This window comes from Pundamilia nyererei, unplaced genomic scaffold (assembly GCF_000239375.1).
Source record: "Pundamilia nyererei isolate P.nyererei 1_Seehausen unplaced genomic scaffold, PunNye1.0 scaffold00082, whole genome shotgun sequence".
Taxonomy (NCBI): Eukaryota; Metazoa; Chordata; class Actinopteri; order Cichliformes; family Cichlidae; genus Pundamilia; species Pundamilia nyererei.
Window position 1 is genome coordinate 1447428 of NW_005187483.1, and position 23996 is coordinate 1471423.

Genomic DNA, 23996 nt, shown 5'->3' on the forward strand with positions numbered 1-23996 from the left:
GCCGTTTCTCGTGAAGGTGCAACTACATTGCCGTCACTTTAGTGGTCGTGTGTAGCTCCACCTGCCCTGGTGTAATAGCGCCCTCTCCTGTGTGTGTGGGACTAGCACCGCCTCCCAAAGGCGGAGCAGCATCAGCTCAGACTTTCATCTGGATGTGGCGTGCTGTCTCCTAGTTGTCGGGTCTGTTTTGTAATAGAATGTGCTCCTTGGCTGGCCTGCAGGTTTTACAGCTCTGTGATGTCTCTTTACTGTTTACTGCTACTTAACTGTCCGGTCCTTCAGAAATAAGATGCATATATATATGAATACAAATGAATAAATTAAAAAAGAAATAAAAAAAAATCTAAAGAAACTGTAGCCTGCTTCTACAAAATCTTAAAGCTCTTCTGATTTGCATATATCGTACTGTAATGTTTTATTTAAGATTTAGTGAGAAAATGTCTGCATTTAAACTAAATTATGGGAATTAAAATTACAAAGAGTACCTAAAATCCACTGAGTTGTGTCTTACTTTTGTAAAGGTGTGTGGTATGTGTTTGTATGCTGCATAAGGAAAGCTGGGAAAGTGTATAATTAAACACTGAGGCTTTATTGCATAGTAGGCACAAGAGACGGATATTTAAGACAAGTTACCACATTGTTTATTTCACATAGTGTTTATTTATTTTTGGAAAGGAGCCACAGGACTTTTGGGCCCCTATTTCCATTTAGTAGTGTTGGACCACACCCAACCTCTCGATCGTGATTACAGGAATGTAGTTAACATTGTAAAGTTTTGACTGGTTTTAGGTCCAGCGTTATTGAGGCATGCTGATAAAATGTAACCACAGAGACAGAAACACCTGATAAAGTATTCAAAAAACACCTCCGTGGCAGTTCCTGTTGCAGTATAAAACTCACAAGGTAAAAACAATAACACCCCACCCCTTATTTAGCTTATTTAAGTCAATAAAGAGACAAAAAAAACAAACAACTTTTGATATACAGTCCGAGTGTTTGTTTGTTTGTTTTTTAATCCAGTCCAATCTCTGGTATTATGAACCCAACAACGGCAACTTGCTTTATACAGTGTGTAGTTTCCACTGCATCTAATATGAACTTCTGCTCATGCTGCGTCTCTTCTCATTTCCCCCCCACTTTGCATGCATTTGGTTTCCTGCAGCAACCGACCTCTTTAAAGACCAAATGAATCTGCCAGATCTTTTCAGGCTGCTCTTATTTAGGGTTTTGAGCTGAAATAATAATTCACTGACTTGGCTCAGATTGCACTTTAAGTTCTCAGCAGCATTGCTGTCTGAGCTGGGTTTCATTTAATACATCTCTACAGTAACGGTGAAAAATGCTGGTTTGATGCTGGCACACAGCAAGTGACACCATTTGCGTTCAGAGGGATAATGGTTTCCATTTCACATCGGTTAAATCAGTAACCAACAAGAAATGGAAACCATAACCTCTCTGCAGTGTTTCAGTAACACACAGCCTGCGTGCTTTGTGAATGGTATTTGTCCACTTATGTGTGGTTCTCGTCCTCATCTTAATTGACAACAGACAACCCTTCAGCTGAGATGAAATGTGGCTCCTGCACTGCAGTAAAAATCTCATCAGGGTTCAGGGTGGAGGTTCACTTCATTTTAAGCCCCTGACCTCCTCCTTTGTCTGCAACCACCGGTTTGCATGCTTAACTTCAAACACCAAGTCTAATTTGTTTGTAGTATGTTGCAGATGTGTCTTTCTGTGAATCAATTTTCTATAAAGACCTTGTTTTCAAGTTGTTCTTGAAACGCGGTATGTCTCCAGATGACGATGATGAAAGTATTTCACAGTAGTGTGTGTACCTTGCAGCCTTTTCAGTAAAGCTGTAAAAAAATTAGCCTTAATTTTCAACTACATGATTCTTAAAAAGTCCCAGTCCTGCCATTGCCATCGATTGGAATTTGTAGATGCTAAAATTGTCCACTGTTCCATTCTGCAGCAGTGACGTCATTATATTTAGAAACAAAGGTTAAGAATGACACCTATGTGCTTTAAAAACCAAGACGTGTTTATTTTGTGTGTTATTCCAGACATATTGTCCACTGTTCCATTGATGTTTGAGATTCTTTGGCCCTAGATGGTCTGCTCACATGACACATGGCAGACAGGCCGGAGATATGGCTATTTTTATTCTATATTGGTATTCATGTGCCGTTCGTGTTCAGATTTGCATAAGTTCACAGTGAAGCATAACAGATATTCGTCTGGATTTGTGCGTGTTCATGTGAGGAGGAAAGTGCAGCTGCCATAATGTGAGCAAAAAAAAACACTGGAGTATTTGTGCCTTTAATAGTTAATGTGTTGTTTTTTTTCCTAACTGTGCACAGAAAAACTGTGGAAATTTTCCACAGGTAAGTTTCCACTACATTTTAATGACCCAAGTTAGTCCAGTGGTTGTCAAGGAAATCAACTTTTACAAAGATCATTTTTGTAAATTTGAGATTATCATGCTGTTTATTTCTCCCAAACTTAATTTAACTGTGAAACTACAAGAACAGCCGAGCTGGCCTGCAAGTCAAAAACCAGGGCATAAAACCAAAAGTTCATTAGCGCCACTATAATCTCAAGGATAACGAAGAGACTCATACCCTTGTTCTCATTTCTGTCAGAGAGAGCTCAGTAATAAAAGCCATTCCACACTGACAGATGTGCCTCACTCTTTGTGAGTTACACAATGTCAGAACTCAAGGTGAAATCTTTTTGTTATTGTTATTAAAAAAATAACCCACACTCAGTTTAGTCCAGTGTGTCAATCTGCTGCTGTGAATGAGGACAGGAGAAGACCAACTGAGAATGCCTTGACCTGTAAGATAGGCGTTTATTCTTTTTCTTGTAACCATGTTCTGTACATGCTCGCCAAGAAGTTAGCAACTGAGAAAAAAGAAAGTAAAAAAACCAAACAAACAAACCAGAGAGCAGGATTGAGTTAGTTCATTTCCATCCAAAAGCATTTTTTATTGTCCTCCAAACTGAAAGGTTTACCCTGTGATTTGGCTTCTTTGGTAAGCCAAAAAACATACATTGCATTTCCTCAGGTAGCAGTGGAGGCATACAAAGATCGTTTTGAGTGAGAGAAATTAATGGAAAGAGCAATACAGGATTCTCTCCTTCAAGTCACATGATGAGTAATCTTTGCATTCATGAGTAATGGAGAGAAGATTAATCTCAGATCACTGGAAGCTTGAGAAAGTAGCATCTGATCTTCATTTAAGAGAGAAAGGAGGGCGAAGATTTAAAAAAACAAAAAAAAAAACAAAAAACAACCACATGAAGAACAGGGTCGCGTTTCTTCCATGTTAGAAAAGGCCTGAAAACGGTCACACTGCTGAGATAGTTTCATCTCTGGTTGCCTCCAAGTTGTGTATCGCTTTTATGTAGAGCATCTGTAGTGTACACAAATGGACACTGGATATGCAATTCAAAACCAAAGTGCCCACAGTTGATAGAAAGCAAGGTCACATGACCCAAAACAGGTAATGTCACACAAAGGGGAGGGAGGAGGGTGAGATTGGACTTGAAGGTAACCAAACGCCGTCATCAGTCTGTGTTCGTGTGTGTGTCTAGTGTGTGCGGTGAAGTGCCGGCGATGCGGCACTCAGCACCATTAATGTACAGTTACTCAGGTGTACGAACAAAAAGAGAAAGACCTCCCCGTCTAGTGACTGTGCAGTTAAAAATGGGCACATGGTGATTTAAGCTCATGCTTAAGTTGTGGTAAACCATCCAAGCACTTCTTTAATTTATAACTATAAATACACAGCAGCGTTTTTACCAGAGAGGCTTCTGTCTGCTCCTCTCTCTTGGTGAGTGGAGTGTGTGACAAGTTTCTCTTAAAATGGCTAACTACGCTTTACTCATCTGCTAAAGGAAACACGGGTTATGTGGATTTGATTATCAACTTTCATATAGATTTTTCTATAATATATTTATATAGTTATTTTTCCTTTCTCTCACGCAGCCACCACTCTTGCTTTCACATTCTCTCGTCTCACTACTTTTATTCAATGGACAACATAAAACATGGGGTGGGAGTGGGGAGCAACAGAGCTGAAATGACATGATCACTGACAGATGATCACTGAGAGGAAAAAAAAAAAAAAAAAAAAAAAAAGCCAAGAAGAACTGCAGTCTTTTTGTCATCCATTGGCAGTTGGACTGACGCCGCAGTCAGCCAGTTACAATGGTGGTTTTGAGGGGAGGGAAGGGCCATGTCATCAAAGAGGCGGCGGAGGAGGCTCTTTCTTCGTTGGTGCCGTTTTAGTTGTCGTCTTCGTCGTCTTGGTAGCTGGGGTCGTCTCCTTCAGGTTGAGGTTCTCCAGCGCCACGTCTAAGGTCATGACCTCAACACAACCCATGGCCTCGAAGTCAGCGAAATTCCGCAACGAACCGTGACAGTCATCCTCGTCCTCGGAGGAGGAGGCTGAGGCGTCCTCGTCTGGTAACAGTGTGGACAGCAGCAGCTCCGTCACGAACAGGCTCCTGTCGGCCCACTGGGCCTCGCACGCCTGGCGCTCTGCCTCAGACAGCCGTGGTTCGTTCAGCCTGCACAGAGAGAGACAGAAGGAGTGATGAGAATAAGAAATTTATTTGTAACATAAAAATCCTGTAACTACTTATTCCGCACTGAAAAGTCCAAAACCTTTATTAAAACGTCTACTACTGGACACAAGATTTAGAGGTTTTTAAATTTCCACAAAGGGGCCAAACGTAATGCTTGCAGAGAACTGCCTTAAACTAAGATTTAAAAGAGTTTCTGATCACATGTTAAGCTGTGAACCAATGAGTGGATCACACATACATACTCAAACGAGCATGCACGTGGTTGTTGCTAATTTTTTCCACTCAATTTCCAAGTTCTCTGCACAGAAAGAATTTCTAAACACAGGTAATAAGCAAAATACATTAAAAAAAGAAAAACAAAAGAGACTTGAAAATAAAAACATTTAAAACTGGCACACCTGCTGAGTAGAAACTGGGAGCTATGTGCAGTATGCTGTGTGTTGGGCTCGGGTGGGCCCGGGTTAGGGCTTGGGTTGGTATTATGGTTGGCGCTTGGGTTGGGGTTTGCAGTGGCTGAATTGGTATTTAGAATAGCATTGGCTCGGCCGCCACCTCTGGTGGCATTTCGGGCAGTCTCCAGCTGTTGACGTGCTGCCTGGGCCTGCTGGCGTTCCAGCTGGAGTTGCATCTGAAGCTGCTGGAGCTGGGAGGCAGACGGGCCCGAGCTGAGCTGACCTCCTGCTGAACGCCGTACCCCCGACAACTGAGACAGAAGCTCTGGAGGAACAGAAAACAACAGTGGTCAGTGTAAAGCATTAAAGCTGATCATACTAACTACAGATGATAGCTCAATAATACATTTCTTTAAAAGATAGCAATATTTTATTATTTTCAAAATAATATATCAAGTCGGTCAAGCGTTTTATCCCTCAAAATATGCACTGATTAGTTATACTGTCACCAGCACACCAAATCAAAAGACAAATGTGATTTTCAGGGCTAAAACTCGATGAGCTGGATCAAGGGCTCAGCAGGTATAGTGGGTCATTAGAGAGGCGGCTGGTACCCGTGTGTGAGGCAGACTGAACAGGGTCCCTCATTATGGCACAGCTGGAGCTGACATGGCGAATGCCAAGCACTGAACCAGATTCAAATTGGGAACAGGATAATCAAGGAATTGCTACAGCAACAACTCTACCCACACATTTCTTTACCATCTACACAACACTTAAGTACATGCAGACACAAGTAGCAATGGTTTGTAATACCCAAGCTACAGCAGTTAGCTTACCCTTTTTTGTGAGGAGGAAAATATACTAAATAAAACCTAATAAACATGCTACACCTGATTTAGTGTTGAGCGCACTTTTTCTTTCCCTGTCAGACCTATATGATAATGCATATAACAATAAAGATAAATTAATCCTTTAGTGTCTTACTGTAATAATTTGTTGTCTGACTTGCACCTGGCTCTACAGCTTCTTGCTCTACAATTATGTGCCCCACAGGAAGCCTGTAATAACAGGTGCTTTGGGACTGGGGACTAAGGGAAAACTACACACTGGGGAGCAGCATTTGAACCTTGGTGAGGTGACATTACTGGTTGGTGGGTTCAGACTATTTAAAAACTGCATCAAATGTACTAAAGTTAAGCTCAAAGCCTGGATTTCCAAGGGTTTTCGTAAAGTTAAAACCCATCGTTCACAGACCTACCAGGATATTTTCCCCGTTTTTTTTTTTTAAATAACACTTTCTGGTGCGGCATTTACATTTCAAGTCAGCGCAACATACGTCACTCATTGTTTACTGTCGTGCTGGGAGATTACCTATCAAGGAAGAGGAACTAAAAATTACCCTGAAATGGCTTGGGTACTTTATTGAACCGTTCTTGCATACACTCATACTGAAGAAATCATCAGGCACTTCCTGAATCCAGTAAAAAATAAAAATAAAAATATGTGTGACTAACCTGCTATGGGGTCCATGGCCTCTCTGCTGTAGTTGGAGCTCTGTGATGAACTCTGACTGGTGGAAAGCCCCCCTGTGGTGCTGCTGGTGAAATGCATGTTAGACCTGCGGGCTCGCGGGCCCCCTAACCCGCGCCCGGGGTGAAACATCCTCCTCACATGCCGCACGCCACTGGACTCATCGTGATGCTTGCCGTCAAGGAACAAAACAAGAGCATAATATTGCTACAACTAAAAGTCAAAAATTAATGAATAATAAAAAAAAAAGTACAATTAAAAATAATCCATAAACCTCAAAATGTGCCTGATTGTGAATAACAGATATTTCTTGCTTATAAAATTGCTTTTTAAAAAACGAACAGTTAATGAGCGAGATGTAGCTCAAAACTATCGCTGCCACGCCTCTAAATGCTTCCCAGGACTTTTAATGAGCCATCTGCAATCAATACCTGCATAAAGCTCTCATGTCAACATGAACACACAAGACAATGAACTTTGCTGACTCGCAATCAAAAGCTATGGCTCTGTCAGTGAAGCTGTCAAAGGACTTGTTTGAGCTACGTTTCATTCAACTATATTTTTGCATTTGTGGTTTTCTTCACTGCACCCATTCAAAGTACGCTATAAATAGGCAGCCAGACTGCTGTTGTCAGTCCGAGTCTATTCACGAGTGTGCTTTTCAGCTGATTTCTGACAGGCTAAGTAGAAAATCACATTTTAGCCATTTAGAAAATTAGCTCAATTTAATGAATGTCCCTTTTTTGGGAGGAGGTGAAGCTTCTTTAACCTTTGCACAAGTGGTCATTTACTCATTTAAGTTACAATGTGTCTGCATTTTTATCCTAAAAAGAATGAAGGAGATAAGCATGCATGTCTGGAATCTAATTAGTTAAAACGCCTTGACAGAGCCTTGGGTTTATGCAAAGTTTAATAGCAATCAAGTAACGGATCAGATAAGAGCACTCCTAAGACTACTTAATTTTTTTTTTGAGTAGAGAAATTTCCCAGATAATGCTTAAGTGAATGAAATACTCAGGTCTTATTTCCTGCACCGATTTCTGAACCACTAACATGTTACTGCCTTCTGCAGTTATATCATCAACAAAAATCTAAATCAGGTGATAAAACAATGCAAATCAGTGTTTCCATTGTACATTTTTTTCCTCTTTCATAAAACAAGTCTACTGTAATGTTTCTGTCCATCAGCACTTTTTTCTTCATCTCTTTTCTGGCATCTTACAGAGCCAAGAGTAGAAAAAAAAACTGCAGCTTTTGGCTCCATGGATTTATATATAATGAGAAATAATAAAAGTAACCAGTAGAGGGAAAACAGTACAGTATTTACAATATCAGTATCAATAAGGATCCAGATTGTATTGATAAATCCTGAGCAAATATCAATGACAATGCCACTAGGCATCAAAATCAGTGGAAACCCCTATGACAACCTGAAACAGCCAAATAACAAAAAAGAAGGGAAAAAAGCTGAAAACACAAGTGCCACTGATCTGTTTTAGCCACATTTCCTCATGCTATTAATTTACCACTTAATCATGTGTTCATATTTTTGCTTTTGAGGCATGATAATTAGTCCATGTGCCTTCACTGTCGTGCATTGTCTATGCACCAGATCACTAGCAAACTGCTAAAGATTTTATTAACATAAATAAAATGTTAATGTTAAAATGGCTTGTCATGCAGAGTAGGCTTTAATACTGTAAGCAAAATATCAACAAATGTCAGTTCCAGTGAACAGATGCCTCCTTGTTGCAATGATCTTTAAATAGACAAGGCTAGTTCAATGACATGAAACTCAGAATTTCTTTCACAAAGCATAAAATGCAGCTAATGTCACTTCATATCTGCAGAGATGGTACTTAAAGTACTTGAAAAGGATATCAAGTCTCTGGGTGCTCTGTGTTCAAGTGTTAGATGAGCAGCAAAGTCATCTGTCACATGATTTGGGTCACCACCAGGAAGTGCTGCACATATGGGGCAGATCTAAATGACAGAAAAACAGAGTGTGCACATTAGTTTTCACAACACACACACACTTCACCTCACACTCAACATTCACCACGAGGTATTAAATCCTCTTAAACAAACACTGTGCTTAAACACGAAGAAATGTAATATCAGTAAAGTGAAACCTGCATGTGAAAGGAATATATCCAACAGAAATTAATAGAAAAAGGCACAGACTGCCATCAAAACATCAGAATGCTGCACAGCACTGGCTGTAACAATGACATTAATAAAAACATCAATATTTTAATACCTTGTAAACTCTGACTACTATTTCAATGCCAATTTTCTGCAGTAGTGACAGACTGATACCTGCTGTGCTTTCTCACGCTGTCATCTGACAGGAACTGACACCTGAGACTTTATAATGAGAGATATCTATGGGAGAGTTTCATGACAGAAAGAATGGCAGCTAATCGTTCACAGTTCCATCTTCCTCACTTGTTAAGTGATATTTATCTTTAAAATTTATCTATAAAAATCTGTTTATTCAATGCTGTCATTTTTTCCCCAGGGAAATGTTTTTCACAATTTTTTCTAATGTAATCACATTAGAAATTTCCACAATGTGATAAATTTTTGTTTGTACATTTAAAAAGGAAGAAAATTCAAATTATCCAAGCTAAGCTGCAGTGTTGATTTAACCAGAGCAGGTAGGCAATTCCTCATATATTCAAAGAACAAGGATTTTGTGTCACTTGCAAACATAAGGAGACATTAACAGTGTTTTTACACAATGGCTGTCAGCACCTGTGGGGAAGACATACTGTTAAATTTCATTCATTTTCGAATAAAAACTTATTGAGAACACCTTTAGCTACATATGTTCTTGGCCTTATATGGTATCTAAGGGGACTGTATGACTTTTAACAATTAATATACTAACTTTCATCTGGTGTTCCTGGACAGATTGTGCCTCCCCGGTACTTTCTCAGTCTCCCTGTCTGCTCGTGCGCCTTTCTCACAAATTGCACACATAGAAAACTAGTTCTCCCCTTATTAGAATGAGAAAACAAATATAAAGCCATAACTGAAAAATCATTTTAAGTCAACAGCTTGGAAAGCTCACGTGCAGTCTCAGCTGTATAAGCCAGTGGTGGTGGTGTTTTTGTTGACTGTACAAAAAGAATAAGCTATAAATAGAGCTGCAAAGTCTGCCATGACTTGCAATTTGATTCTTATTTCAGACTCAGAAACTGACTCAAGGACTTTCAACAATAATACTGTGAACCAAGACAATAAATATGACATAAATGCATGCTGACAAACCCAACAAGATCCTGCAATGTGAGGCCCACTCAGACACTCATTCAGTTTGCTTAGTTAAGATAATATTGAAGGAAATGCAGCTGTTAATATCTGCACAAACATCAAGTTTAATTTCATGGAGCACCAACTTACCACTTCTGTGGAGGTCTCTGTATGCTCTGCAGCCACATGCTCCTGCAGGGACATCTCTGTGTAGCCCATTCTGCCACAGTAGGGACATGTGAAGGCTTGGGGCTGCTCCACCGAGAAGGCTTCTCCACCATAGTACAAGTCTGGGAGGGAATAAACACCCACATTTCATGTAGTGTCAGTTATGTAGCAACATTTAAATGCAAGAGTTTAAGTTAAAGCTACAAGTATGCTATAAAATGTAAACACAATTAAAGATACTCTGTTAACTACAGTATTTTTACCCTTTACATAAACCAGGAAACATAAATAAACCCATGCACATGAAACCATCAGCAAGTAGGCCATCTACAGACATAGTCACAAACTACAACAGTCCATTTAAAAAGAACATTTAGCTCCTAATGAGAGATCTACTCAGCACTCCATTAGTTGTTTAAAAAAACAAAACAACAACAAAACCCACCAACAACAACAGAAAAAACACATACAACAACATTAGCATTAACTTTGGGGTTATGTTTGAGTTAAATATAAGTGCAAATTTCACTTTTCCTACTTTCATAGTTAACACTCGCAAATAACAAACCCCCTCCCCCCTCAAAATGGTGTTTATTACAGTTAATATTCATTAATCTATAAACCTTGATTAATATTGGTTAATGTCAACTGTTTAACACAACTAATCATAAACTTAAAGATCCGATATTTATTGAATTAAAAAATTTAAAGATGTGTTCCTTGCCACGAGTCTTCAGGGATAATCAATGAAAAGCAATGAAAACATGCATTTATAGATGCATGCTCATCTATATTCATTCTACAGTCCATAATACCATCTTTTTTTAAATCAACACTTGTGTTGTCCAGCAACACCACTGCTACTTCAAATTCTTCCTTAATGTGAGCATAGGTTAAATAATAAAAATAAATAAAAAAGGTACTTCTGAGCTGCTTTAGGCAGTTTGATTTGCAGGTAAACTCAAAAACTGAGTGGAAGAAAAACCATCACTGGGCTGAATTGGGCAGCAGCACGTTAAACAAATTGGCTGAAGGTGTTAATATGCGTGTGGTAGCCTGTCTCTGTGTTAGCCCTGTGTTAGACTGGCAATAATGCAAATATTTGAATTATTATTTGAATGCAAATAAGTCATCGCTTTTTCTTGATTATGGAAGCTTTTTTTTTCCTTTTTTAAATTTGGTCTTTACAAACATCTGTGGGGAAAAACAAAACAAAACACCATCTTGATTTGACTCTAGACCTGGTGTGAAAGTTTCAGCTCTGAAAAAAAGAAAAAGAAACTGAGCACAACGCTAAAACTATACCAGAAAATTTTAATGTTCACATACCCTGAATAGTTCTATAGAGGTGCTGAGAAAAGCTGCTGATACGGATCATTTCACAGAGACCAATTTATAGCACACCTTTTCTTTCACATCGCTTTTTTTTTTAAAGAGAAAGAAATCACCTATTACTAGCTACATGTATGACAACAACTCATGGCAGGGGTCTCATTTCCCCAAATAATCAAAAGAATTCTAATCATCAATTATTTTTTTTTTAGACATAGCTCAGTTGGTGGAAAACCAGCAGGCTCACTGAAAATGCTTGCAAAAAGTCAATAAAATATCACTGCCAAAAAAAAGAAAACCTCTTATTAAGCTTGCACCTTCTGTTGTGTTTTCAGCAACAGTTGCTGTTTGTATTTGTTTTTTCACCAGGCTGAAAAAGAGCATCTTCAATGTGTGAAAAGCTGAACGGTAACATATTTCACAACATCAAGACAAGAAGTAATAACAGAAGCAGTCGTCCAAAAGGAAGACAAATGGCCCATTTAATCGAAAGAAATTTGGATTGTACCACGCTTACCCGAATGCTTAATTAAAGAATTAAGAATGTTAAAAGATTTGGAGAAGTTTAATCCGTACTGCTGCCAATATAAAATATTCCAGTTATGCAGTGATAAATCAAACCCAGAAGGCCAACAACACACTCCCAAAAACTCCTCAGGCTGAGTCAAATCCATCACTGTTAAGCCATTTGGGAGCAGCCTTCCCATCTGAAAACAAAAGCCAGTGCCAGGAAAAGATAACATACGACATTGCACTTTTGCAATCTTATAAAATCTAGTGAAGGGAGGTTTATAAAATAAAATAAAAAACCAAAAAAAAAAAAAAAACACTGCCAGTATTACCGCTCTGCCCTAACTGGCAGTCGTGACCATCCCAAGACAATTCAGTTCTTTAGCATTTGTCACATTTTAAAGGAAAAAAAAATACCACTGCACCAAATTTGAAAACAGCTCATAATTTCTCCATCTTTTGTCACCCCCCTCCCCTTCCCTTCCCTCATACACCTGGCCCATACCTGGACTATCACTCAACACACCATATGAGCACACATCATCCCTCTTTAACAGCTGATAAATTCATGTTTGATTGCTTGACAGTTTACAGTCCCTCAGTTGACTCGACAGTCAAATACAACAGGCAATTACCCTCTATGAGAACTGGCTTACAGGCACTGTGTCTGTAATTTGAGGCTCAGTATTTCAACTAATGGAGAAATGTTCATAAATTCAACTACACTCCATTCTCATTCCTGGTTTTTAGCTGACTGTCTGTTGACATGGATGACATGCATATCATCTTTACTTACCAAAGTCAACGCGGGTTAATATACACTGCATGGGATGCTCTGTCGTGTGTCTGGTTGTAGTTGCACCGCTCTCGTAGCACGATGCGCAAAGATCATAGTCGTAGCAAATTAAACATTTGTAACGTCGTCCTCTGAAGTTACCCTTTAAACATGCATCACAGCTCACACCTGAGTGAAGACAGGAGAACAGAAGAGAGAAAAGTTAGAAGATGTGACAGTTAATCAACTTTAATTAATTTTCAAAATCAAGTAATTGAAAACTTCATCTTTTGAGGATTGCCAGATTTATTACTGGATACAATTTATCACAGTTTCTCTGATACCATTAGGTTCACTGGATTACAACTGATATTTTTTTCCTTGTATGTCCACTTCAGTTAAACTGCAGTGAATAATATTCAAAACATACCTACATTGGAAATTTACAGAAACATTACCACTACATATTGTCTGGTTGGAAGATTTTAAAGTAATGGATATTCAGTTGATTTTTCAGTCCTGAGCCAGAATATCGCAGATCGCTGCAGAATTCCTGCCTCAACATTAAAACTAACACAATCGAGATAATTCAATTTTCATTAAGATAATTTATAATAAATATTAAGTGCACAGACAGCACTGTTTAGTCTGAACTGGGGCTTTGAGAGAAGTCGGCTCTTGTGGTAACATACTGGATTGCATTACTTTCTTGTGCATTCGTTTTGTTGTAGTTGGCTAAGCGTTTTGTTCAATATTTGCTTGTGTTGTGGTGGGCATAGGTGACTTGGAGTAGATTTTTGGCTATGTTCCTTACAAGTGTTTATTTATTGCACAATTTATAAATAAAGTGTTACTGTGTTACACTTAGTCCAAGTCCCATCAACGTTTAAGTAAAAACTACATTCACAACAGTGAATTACCAATTACCACTGTCTTCATTTCAGTACCTACGTACATGTAATGCGCCATGTGAGATGGACTGTGGTCAAGTCCGGGCACTTTTTGATTGACTACGACAGTCGTACAGACACAGTGTACGCATGGCATGACACTGGTTTGTGTAACCCCCCTAATATCTCCATTCATAACTATGAAGCTGTAAAAAGGTATATAAACGAGTGTGATAACGGTAACCCCTTCATGATATAACTCAGGCACAAACACCTTGACTGACAGCAAAGTTAAAAACAACAACAACAACACAGGCATGGCATGTAAAGGCCGCCCGGCCTAACCTTCGCAACCGGCTAACAATTTAACAACTTAACTCTTAGCTCACAGGCAAGTCATCAATGGTAGACTTTACCCAAGTCAATTTTTTGCCGGTTTGTGATCAGAAACGTCTTCTAACAACACTGCAAGACATCTACTCAACACTAATAACTAACAAGGTTGGCCACAAGGACGACGTGAATGTTAGTTTGCTAAATGTTAGCTTGCGAAACTTGATTCAGCAGGCCAGCAATGACCAGGAAGGAGGCTGAAACTAGCTAACGTTTACGACATACAAGTTTCAAACCCATAACGCCATCTGGGTCGCGTTCTACGCTTCTGTTTCCTATTCTCGACACTCCCCTCGCTCCCCGGCTCGTTAAGGTTAACCTACATTACCCATCTCCCAGGCTAGCTAGCACACTTAGCTAAAGATACGGAGCTCCTTCCGCTTATATGTCAGCGTTGTTTTGGTCAGTTAAAACAGAGTAGTGCATATGTTCTGAAGAGAGAAGACCAACTCCAAGAGTCCGTTATGATTAGACACCAATTCTCCCGGCAGCCATAATGTGCCCCCACGAAATTTCACTGCAACCTCGCTGCTAACACTAGCCTACGTTAGCTAGGATGAGCTGCAAACTAAGGAATTCTCGGCTAGCTAACATTAGCTAGCGGTGAGCTGTCATCGTTTTTAATCGCAAATCCCGTCTCTGCTTCCACCTCCGTGCTAAAGCACCTTCTTACCTTCATGACGGGACATCCTAGCGCAGCCCCTTGCTCGGGCACCTTCGCCTTGCAATGCAAAATAATATGAGTGAAGAGAAGAGAAGCCGGGGCTGGCTGGCTCTCCCTGGCCTCTTCCCTCATGAAGGATCCGGTCTGGCTCGCTGCCCCCTCCCTCTCCTTCTCCCTCCGCCTCCTGCTGTGTCACTGTCCAGTGCATTGTCACTCCATGCACACGGTGGCGCTGTTGTTCCATTTAATTTTTTTTTACCACAAATGCTGCTTTGGGTCGCTTGTGGATGAACTATAGTGACCTTAGTTCTCACTTTTTTAATTTACCGTGAATTTCAGCATTGAAAATTCTCACAAGTGTTTTTTAAATCATTAAACAGGAGGTGCAACTGGAGTTGGAACAGTTGAAGATAATGAGATTTTCATTGTGTGACCAGGAAGGACGGGATTAAAGTGAGGAAGAGCTCCGGTTGAGCAGGTTCATGAATGTAGTAAAGGACAACATTGAGCGGGTTGGTGTGACAGATGACTGGGTGTTAGGGATAGTTTGAGATGGATGCAGATGAGGTGTCGTGACCTCTAATTATTGCTCATTCCAGTTCTACCCACTTTATTTAATTTTTAGCATCATCAAATAGCCACAGCATTAGAATAACTGACAGATTAGGTGAATTTTCATCATTGCCTTACAATGAAATGTTATGCTGGGTCAGGATATCAGGTGGAATAATCTGCTCCCACCAAACCAGATCCAAATCTCAAAGGGTCCACTTCCAACGCCCCCAGATCATACATCCCTGTCCTGGTGCCAAAGCTTGTTTGGTGGGTGCCCATACAATATTAGTTGGGAGGCTTGATTTGATCATGTCAGCTACTGTCAGATGCTCCCTTATTCACAAATGGTCACCACAGCGGGTTGCTCAGCATGATGATTTGGCAGACGTTTATACACCAGGTGTTGTTCCTGATGCAACTCTAAAGGGATCTACTCCCCAGACCAAACCAAGGATGACCACACATAACGTCAAAAGGTATTTAATCTTGGAAGTTTGTTATTTAGGCATTTATTTTTATTCAACACACCAAGACTGAGACATCTAAAAGCTTTGTGTGTGAGTTCTGCTGAGAAGCTGCTGCTGCCAGGATGTCATCTCAGTGGTCTGCCAACACTGCAAGCTTTGTTCTAACTTCATGGCTCAAAATTGAAGTTTTTGACAGTAATTTAAGGAAGGAGTAACGGCTGCACTAGATGAAGATGTTTAAATTATACTGGAGAACTGCTGATTATTTTTGTATTTCACAGTGCCTCATTGTTGCTTCTTGCCAGGCAGACCTTGTAGAGCGAAATCAAGACAGGTCAGCAAAGTGCAGAATCAAACTGGCTCACACATTTGGCAGCTTGCTGAGGTATGTGGATGGAAAGAATAACTTTAATTGTGCATGCAAAGCTATTTTAAATTTGACGCAAATGTCCAACATCAGCTTGATTCTGGGAAGTCCACAAGCTTTTCTTTTCTTTTCTTTTTTTTAATTTTTAATAAGAAGCAGAAAAAAATAAGTTTATCTGGTAAAACATATGTTGACCTCTAAACTACAATCTTTCTAATATTATTATTTCCACAGCATACAGAGAAATGTTTAGTTTTAGACCTCAAACACCTTGGGGAACTCTATAATACCCCATGAAATTGTATCTCATATTTACTTATTTGCCAGAGGTGAAAGAACACAGGGCAATGCTCTACTACTGGAAAGTTTCCAAACATGCACAGACGTCACAGAGGTAATCATCTGACCCACGCCTTTTTTTCCACATAGATCTCACACAGCACAGTGTGATACCTATATTAGCACAGTATATGGGCTTGGAAAGTAAATAAATACTTTGCAGATCTGCATATCTATGTCTCCAGTCTTACCAAACAACTTAACAACATAATTCCAGCCAGACGCATCACATGCACCTGAAGTCCACCAATCATATTATATCTATTCACATCCAGCGTTGCTGACTCCCCATTCCCAAACGCATCCAATACAAGATTCTGCTCCTAAACTTCAGACCATTTTGGCTTTGTCTTTTTAACTTTGTCATCAAAGCGCTCAACTTAAGCTATAGCCCTCAGATATAATCATTTCTGATCCTGTACATTCTGGTCATTTTCAGGTGAAATCTTAGCATCTTCAGCTTTGCCACCTCCAGGTTTACTCCTCAATTTACGACTCACAAAGACAGTGAATTTTTTTTGTTATAAGGCATAGTGCCCTACTGAAATCAAAACATACACTTTCCTATACATTTTTATATAAATGGGTGTTAAAAATACGAAAAGTTACTTTGGACTGCCCTTTGTCACACAGTCCTCCATTCAAGAATACATTTTAGTGTGTCTTCTGATTTTTTTCAAAATTGTAAAAAAATTTTTTAAAAAGGACATAATTTCTTGGTCAATTTGTGCAGTGAAGCACTATGAAGGATATGGGTTATTGGCATTTCCATCACTGCTTGTTTCAGTGCACTGATGGCTCATTGTTAGTTTTTCATTAACGTAAAGCTGTACTGTGTGTACCCTCATTTGATTGCACGATGTGATAGATTACACACGCAGTGACATCTTAGACAGACAGACAGACAGACAGGATCTGTGTAGTTATAGTGCCTTAAGGTAGTGAAAAAAGCAAAATAAAACATAAGAAATTGCGCTGTAACTATTTGCAGAGATGCGTAAAAACTTTTTTAGATGTCAGGTATCAGGCGCTGTTGGGGTAGCAGATGACACTTCCAGCTGGTGATGTGTGCACACAAAAAACAGTGGTGTCACTTTAACAGGGACCTTTGCGTGAGTGCACCCATTCTTCGTCTCATCAACTGAAACTGGTTTGCGAGCTAAGCTGATGATTTGGCAGCATGCCAGGCAGGGGGAGAGAGACCCCTTCCTTCTCCATACAACCAGCAGTCTTTTAAATATTCCTATAAGAGCTCCCATTGGATATTCTTTGTATGACTGGATTTTTTTTAATGTTGGTATTGTAAAAACGCCGTCTCGTTTCAGTGCGTCTTTCAGCGTTCAACTGTTTTTTGGTTTTTGTTTGCTTGTTTCTTTTTTGAGAAGTAGCGCCTCCTGGATTCCTGGAACATTTCTATTTGAAGTGCTCTCTGGATGAGCAAAACATAAAAAATAATTTAAAAAAGAAAGAAAGCGTATTTTCGCATTCTCTTTGGGTGTCTTGGAGTTTTCTTGAATTTTTGTCTGCATATTCCTTTCGCGTCTTTTGTCATATGTTGCCTATTTTTACCCTCATCTGTCCGGTAAGAAAACAAAGACGGGAATTGTATGATCTTCAGACCAATACAAAACAATTAATTGCGTCTGACGCCTATACACCCTTTAAGGGTTAAAGTGAGATAGGCTACTACGATTCATTCAACCTTTCCACGCCCTCAACGTAAACAAATGGGGGCTTGACCAATAAGATCCGCCATAGATCAGCCGATGATCAGATGACCGAAAGGAGAAACTATTTAAAACTGTAATGACACGCTTCCTTCACAGCTTACACATTTCTGGAGCCGGTTCTTAACAGGCGCACACGAAAACGCATCACCGGCTCTTTTGTTACCACTGAATTTCAATCGCTCACCAGCGCACCTCGTTGCCGGCAGTACTACCAAAAAACATTTTATATCCTAAGAAAGCTTTCATTTCGTCCACACTCATCTGTGGCTGAGAAATGAATCATAAAAGCGTTTTAATCAGGATTTTCCTACTATGTGCTTATCCGCTTTTTTCATCAGCAACTGAGGAAAACGCCGTTCTTAAAGGTAAGAAATTGCTTTTTTTGTCTATTTATTCGCTAATTGCTCTCTAAAATAAAGGGAGAGGGTGAAAACCTCACGTCTAGCATACAGCGGGGTATACATCATACGCCTGAGAAAATCCTAAAATTCTCCCACGTCCCGCTTGATTAATGCGCGTCATTTTTAGACTAAATTACACATTTAAACAAGTGTGGCGGGCAGAGCAAAGCAGAAAAACTGGAATGGATTTAAAGGACACGAGGGCGACGTGTCCTTTTCGGAAGGAGTCTTCAAGTAGAGCCAGGACACAACGCCACGTCTGTGCGCTGCCCTTGGAAGGATGTCCTGCTGGATCCGCGTTTTACTGCAGACTTCACGAGATCGTTTTTATTACCCAGCTCAGCTGAAATCATTTTGGTCTGTGTGGCCCATTGGGGCGTTGAGTTCATGTTGAGCACACTGTGAAGTTCCTTGACACAGATGTGCGATGTTTGCTATAACTAAAACTGATCTTTACTTGCTGCGAGGGTAAACCAGACTTCATTCGGTTCATTAAGAGCGTAACACAATAAGACTAAATTAAGTCCTATTCAAAACCAATTCGGACTGTACATCTTTAAAATCAAGCACGGCTGCAATTATTTTTAAACTTGGAAACAGTCGGCTTCTTTCACCAGGCGTTTTAATCTCAGGCTTGAGACAGGTATGCTAAGTTGTGGCATAATTATGAGCTGTAGCTGCAGATTTGTGAAAAAGATGAACTGAAGAAGCATAGCGATGACTTTACTGCTTCTTGAGTCCAGCTTGCACCTAACCGTTGTTCAAGAGCAGATCTTGGCAGCAAAAGCAGGTTTATTTTGTTTTTCAGCCCCTAAAGGCTGAAAATAAAGACAATATAAACAGTCAATTTTTATATTTATTATTGTGCATTTTTCTCCTCAGGTGAAGACAGTGGGCAGAATGACTTGTCAACAGACAGCCACTCTGTTGCTGGCATCATCAAGTACAACATGAGAAAGAGCTTAGATCTGGAGCAGGAGGGCTGCTACCTGAAAACTGGCAAGAATGACTGTCTAGAGAAATGTGGCTTCAATGCTACAGCCAAGACTATCTTCATCATCCATGGCTGGACGGTACATATGAATGATAATTTATATCTATCTGTTAATAAGCATCTCTGTGTAGTTTAGGTTATTTCTTTGGCTTCCTAGGTCACTTTCTTGACTTCAGAGTGAATCAAGCTTAAATGTTTTAACTATTTATTTTTGATTGTTGGGGGTAGCAGAAAGATGCTTACATAGTTAACAGTCTGACCAATGACTGACTTCTGCTGTCCTTCCCTCTTAGATGAGCGGGATGTTTGAACACTGGATGCACAAGCTCGTCTCTGCATTAATGCAACGTGAAAGTGAAGCCAACGTGGTGATTGTTGATTGGATATCAAGGGCCCAGCAGCTATACCCTGATGCAGTCAACCACACTTATGGTGTTGGCCTTGATATTGCAGTGCTGCTCAACTGGCTTCAGGTATGTACAGTAATTTAAAGAAGCTCCCACCCACCCAGAGTACCAAAACTAAACATTCAAATATTAGTAATGCTTCAGTGGGTTTCTATTCAGCCTTTTCTTTTTTAAACTATAGAAAGTGAAAACTGATGTGCAACTACTTAATTGTAACATCCCAGTGGACACCAAGGTGCACTCGTGCATAACTTTATCGAAGGCAAAATGGCTTCATTTGCAGAACTGATGTATAAATGGCTTTCATCACAGCCTTAAAGTGTAACATTGTGCTTCTGATGTAGTACAACATGGGTGCTCCATTTCTGAAATTTTTTTAGTTTTTTTTTTAGCGTAATATACTTGTTTTGTTTTTTTTTGCTTTGAGTACCTTTTTGTTTGTATGGTTCGTTTTCCCAATTTCCAAATAAGATCAGTGCATTTAGCACTTCTAAGGCAAAGACAACAATTCCCATTCAGTGGGACTGTTACAAAATTTTATCAGTAAATAAAAGGCAATTCAGAAAGCGTTCAGGCATCCTGCCATGTAGTTGTAAATGTAGACAAAGAGTGTCACTGAGACAGAGGGTGGAGGCGCTGCTCCATGGAAGGAACTCAGTGGATTCTGTTCGGGTTAACTGAGCCTGGCTCAGCTGCAGGCACAACTCATCATTGGCTGAAATCCAGGCTCTGTCCATTGTAGGCCACTGTGGCAGCAGCTGACATCTTTATATATATATTTTTTTATTGTTTCCTGAAACAGGATGAGCACCAGCTCCCTCTGGAGAATGTCCACCTGATTGGTTATAGTTTAGGTGCTCATGTGGCAGGCTACGCAGGAATGCATGTACGAGGGACCATTGGCAGAATCACTGGTAAGTTGGAAGTAATATGAGCCAGAAAAAATAGCCCTTTAATTTGAGGGTTGCCTCATTTGCTTGACCTTTCTAATCTTTGTTCTTCATAGGTCTAGACCCAGCAGGACCGATGTTTGAGGGCGTGGAGAAGGAGAAGCGCCTCTCACCAGATGATGCCGACTTTGTGGATGTTCTGCACACATACACTCGGGAGGCTTTGGGTGTGAGCATTGGAATCCAGCAGCCAATTGGGGACATTGATATCTATCCTAATGGCGGTGACGTGCAGCCGGGCTGTGGACTTGGGGACGTGCTGGCAGTGGCAGGAAGTAAGTGGCTGAAAGTCTTTACTTTTGCATGTATCCCCTATGTTTAAAAAAAAAAAGAAGAAGAAAAAGAATCCTACTGACCTTTAAACTATAATCTACTATACTCAACTTTTCTAGATTTCATGGAGGTGATGAAGTGTGAACACGAGCGCGCTGTGCACTTGTTTGTGGACTCTCTGATGAACAAGGAGCACCTGAGCTATGCCTTCCAGTGCACTGGGCCCGACCGCTTCAAGAAGGGAATCTGCCTGAGCTGTCGCAAAAACCGCTGCAACAAAATTGGCTACAATGCCACAAAAATGCGCAAGAGGCGTAACAGTAAAATGTATCTGAAAACCCGGGCTGACACACCTTTCGCAGGTGAGATACAAGAAGAATGAAATGTGTGAAATGTTATGACGTGTACTTCCTAGAGCAAAAGTGATAAGCAAGTACCATAACCCAATCTGTTTTCATATCTTTAACCTCTATATCTAACTTGTTTTATGATTTTACAGTTGCAGTGTAAACTACTACTGTACACACACCTACACTAGATCAAGTATTAACTCTTGCTTTTTGTTCAAGGCTACCACTACCAGATGAAGATGCACGTGTTCAACAAAAAACAGTCTGATGATGCTGATCCCATCTTCAATGTCAAGTTGTATGGCGAGCACAAGGACACAGCTGATATGTTTGTTGACGTGTAAGTTCAAAACCTAAACCCTTCCTGCCAAACCAGTCTTCTTTCACAATGTCTCAACATGACAACGTGTAAATCGCTAACGGCTCAGTTACAGTCCTTCTGTATGCACAGTGTGGTAGTTGTTTTTGACTGAATGTTGTACTGAGAAACAATCAGATTATTTCTATACATTTAGAATTTTCAACTCGAGTGCTTGTTCTGAATTTTTTTCAAAGTGGTCTTGGGCTGTACAACAAATTTGGTGGCAGACTGAAGCGAACAGCAGTTTTCATAAATATACAAGCGTGCCAGGGCAATATGACAGCTCTCTGAAGACTGTTTATTTTAGAGGTCTACTTTAGTTGCAAATGCTTGATCTTAAAAAATGGTGGACTTAAACACAGCTTCCTTTTAACGTGTGTGGTTTTTTCTTTTTTCTTTTTTTTTTTTTTAAACAAATTTCTTACTATTTGTGCAGCCGCGATAACACCATTGGTCTGAACATGACAAACACCTTCCTGGTTTTTGCCGAGGAAGAGATCGGTGAAGTGCTCAGGATCCGTCTGAGTTGGGAAGGAGAATCCGACTCCTGGAGCTCTATGTGGAAAAACATCAAGAAGAATTTCTGGGGCTGGAACGCCAACCCTTCCAAACCCGTGCTTGAAGTTCGTCGGATGCGTGTGAAAGCTGGAGAATCACAGAAAAAGTGAGCTGAATGGTCAAAACTGCAGTTGCCAGTCTTAATGGTGCAGAATTAATTTTAATTAATCTGTTCAGACACTGACTGATGCTTTGTGGTGTTACAGGTATGCTTTCTGTGCCGAAGACTCTTCAAAAACAGAAATCTCTCCAGGGGAATATATCAATTTTATTAAATGCCCTGATGGCTGGGATGCGAAACCGAGAAAACGGTATGAAAAGTTGAAAAACAGGAAAAATTCAAATTTATCATTACCTGGTACTGTAACTTAAAGTTGTGTTTATGGTGTATGTAATTATTCTGCTCTTTCTGATCAACAGGGTGCCCATGTAACAATTCAGCTCTCCCAACAACCAATGCACCATCACCATGGGGGAATCCAACATGAATCAGGAAGAAGCTGTGCCCTCTGTATTTGAGCACTTAGGCTTAATCAGCACGTGGTGAAGGGGGGAAGTGGGCGGGGGGGTTCAGCTCTAGTGGAAGGTTTCCACTGACTTCTGAAAATAAGAACGATGGGTTTCTCTCAGCATGCGGCGGCTGCAAAATGGTGCACAGCCTGGAAGTGGTGGCACTCTCAACTGTGTGGGTTGCCTGAGAAGTTACAGAAAGTTCCTCTGTGTGGACTAGTGAAGTAGAGATTTCTGCCAGTGGACACACCAGCAGTTATAGTCACTGTACTGTACAATTTTTTAAAATATTTATTTATGAATAAATGAAAGCACTGCAAGACAACCTTATTTATCAGAGCACACCCCATAATGGAGCGCATGTTGAATGAGTTTCTTCGAGATGCAGTATTTGTGTATTAATGTGCGTGTTTGTACCTGTGAAGTGTGCCTTTCTGCTGAAAGAGATTACTGATACACTGTTTAATTGAAGGAGATGTCAGTCTTATTGGATCCCAACTTTCTGTGCTTTTGTGTGTAGTTACTGTATGTGACTTACTTTTGAGGGGATGTGTCTGTACATAATGTAAATACATTTGTTTCTTTTGGAGAAATAAATTCACACTTTGTTTGTAGCAGCTTGTGCCTTGTCCATCATTTCAAGATTAAATCGGTGTTGTGGCCTACTCACAACATAGAAGATGAAACTATTTAACCTGAAGATTCACTTTGATTTTTCAGTAATCGGAGCATGTATATTTGTCACACTGTCATGTTCATGTGACATTTCTGTATGACTCAACTTTAGGAGAACGCTGAAAGTGAATGTTTTCTGAAAAAGACTCCACTACTGCTTGTGAGAACATGATTTTACAGCTCACACTGCAACTGATGCTTGAACTTCAAGTGCGCCTGTTACCTCCTGTGAGGATGCACTTTATATTTGAAATATAAGCTGAACACCTTTCATTATAAAAGGAGTTTGATGCTATTCTGAGAAACCAGAAGAAATGGCTAAATGTCATGGGGTAAATTTGCAGTGTAGTACACTGATTTCTGCTCTGCTTGTAAAATTTGTTTTTTTTCTCAGGCCTTGAAAGATGTCAGGAGAAACGTCAGCATTGCTTCCTCTAAGCTATAGTTTCTGAATAAACAGGAAAACCTATGACACTTCATGGTTCATAGCATACAGTGGCATGGTTCAACCATGGCATAGGTTGAGCTGAGCAGAATTTTTTTTGTTGGTT

The 23996-nt window shown here is 40.0% G+C and overlaps 2 protein-coding genes across 2 annotated transcripts; one reads left to right on the top strand and one right to left on the bottom strand.

The window, feature by feature from the left end:
• Positions 1–2821: 2821 nt before the first annotated feature.
• LOC102213483 (E3 ubiquitin-protein ligase KCMF1-like) lies at positions 2822–14683 on the bottom strand. Its single transcript, XM_005738174.2, has 7 exons — positions 14518–14683; positions 12583–12750; positions 9927–10066; positions 8400–8501; positions 6503–6683; positions 4992–5310; positions 2822–4575 (listed from the first exon to the last, which is right to left on the bottom strand). The coding sequence occupies exons 1-7, from the start codon at positions 14531–14533 to the stop codon at positions 4248–4250; spliced, it is 1254 nt and encodes a 417-aa protein (XP_005738231.1). The 5' UTR covers positions 14534–14683; the 3' UTR covers positions 2822–4247.
• Positions 14684–17897: 3214 nt separating this feature from the next.
• On the top strand, positions 17898–23384 carry lipg (lipase, endothelial). The gene is made up of 10 exons (XM_005738175.2): positions 17898–18331; positions 19250–19440; positions 19655–19834; positions 20571–20682; positions 20775–20993; positions 21111–21353; positions 21561–21681; positions 22139–22366; positions 22467–22571; positions 22681–23384. Exons 1-10 carry the CDS (start codon positions 18241–18243, stop codon positions 22691–22693), a joined length of 1503 nt encoding a protein of 500 aa, XP_005738232.1. The 5' UTR covers positions 17898–18240; the 3' UTR covers positions 22694–23384.
• Positions 23385–23996: the final 612 nt, after the last annotated feature.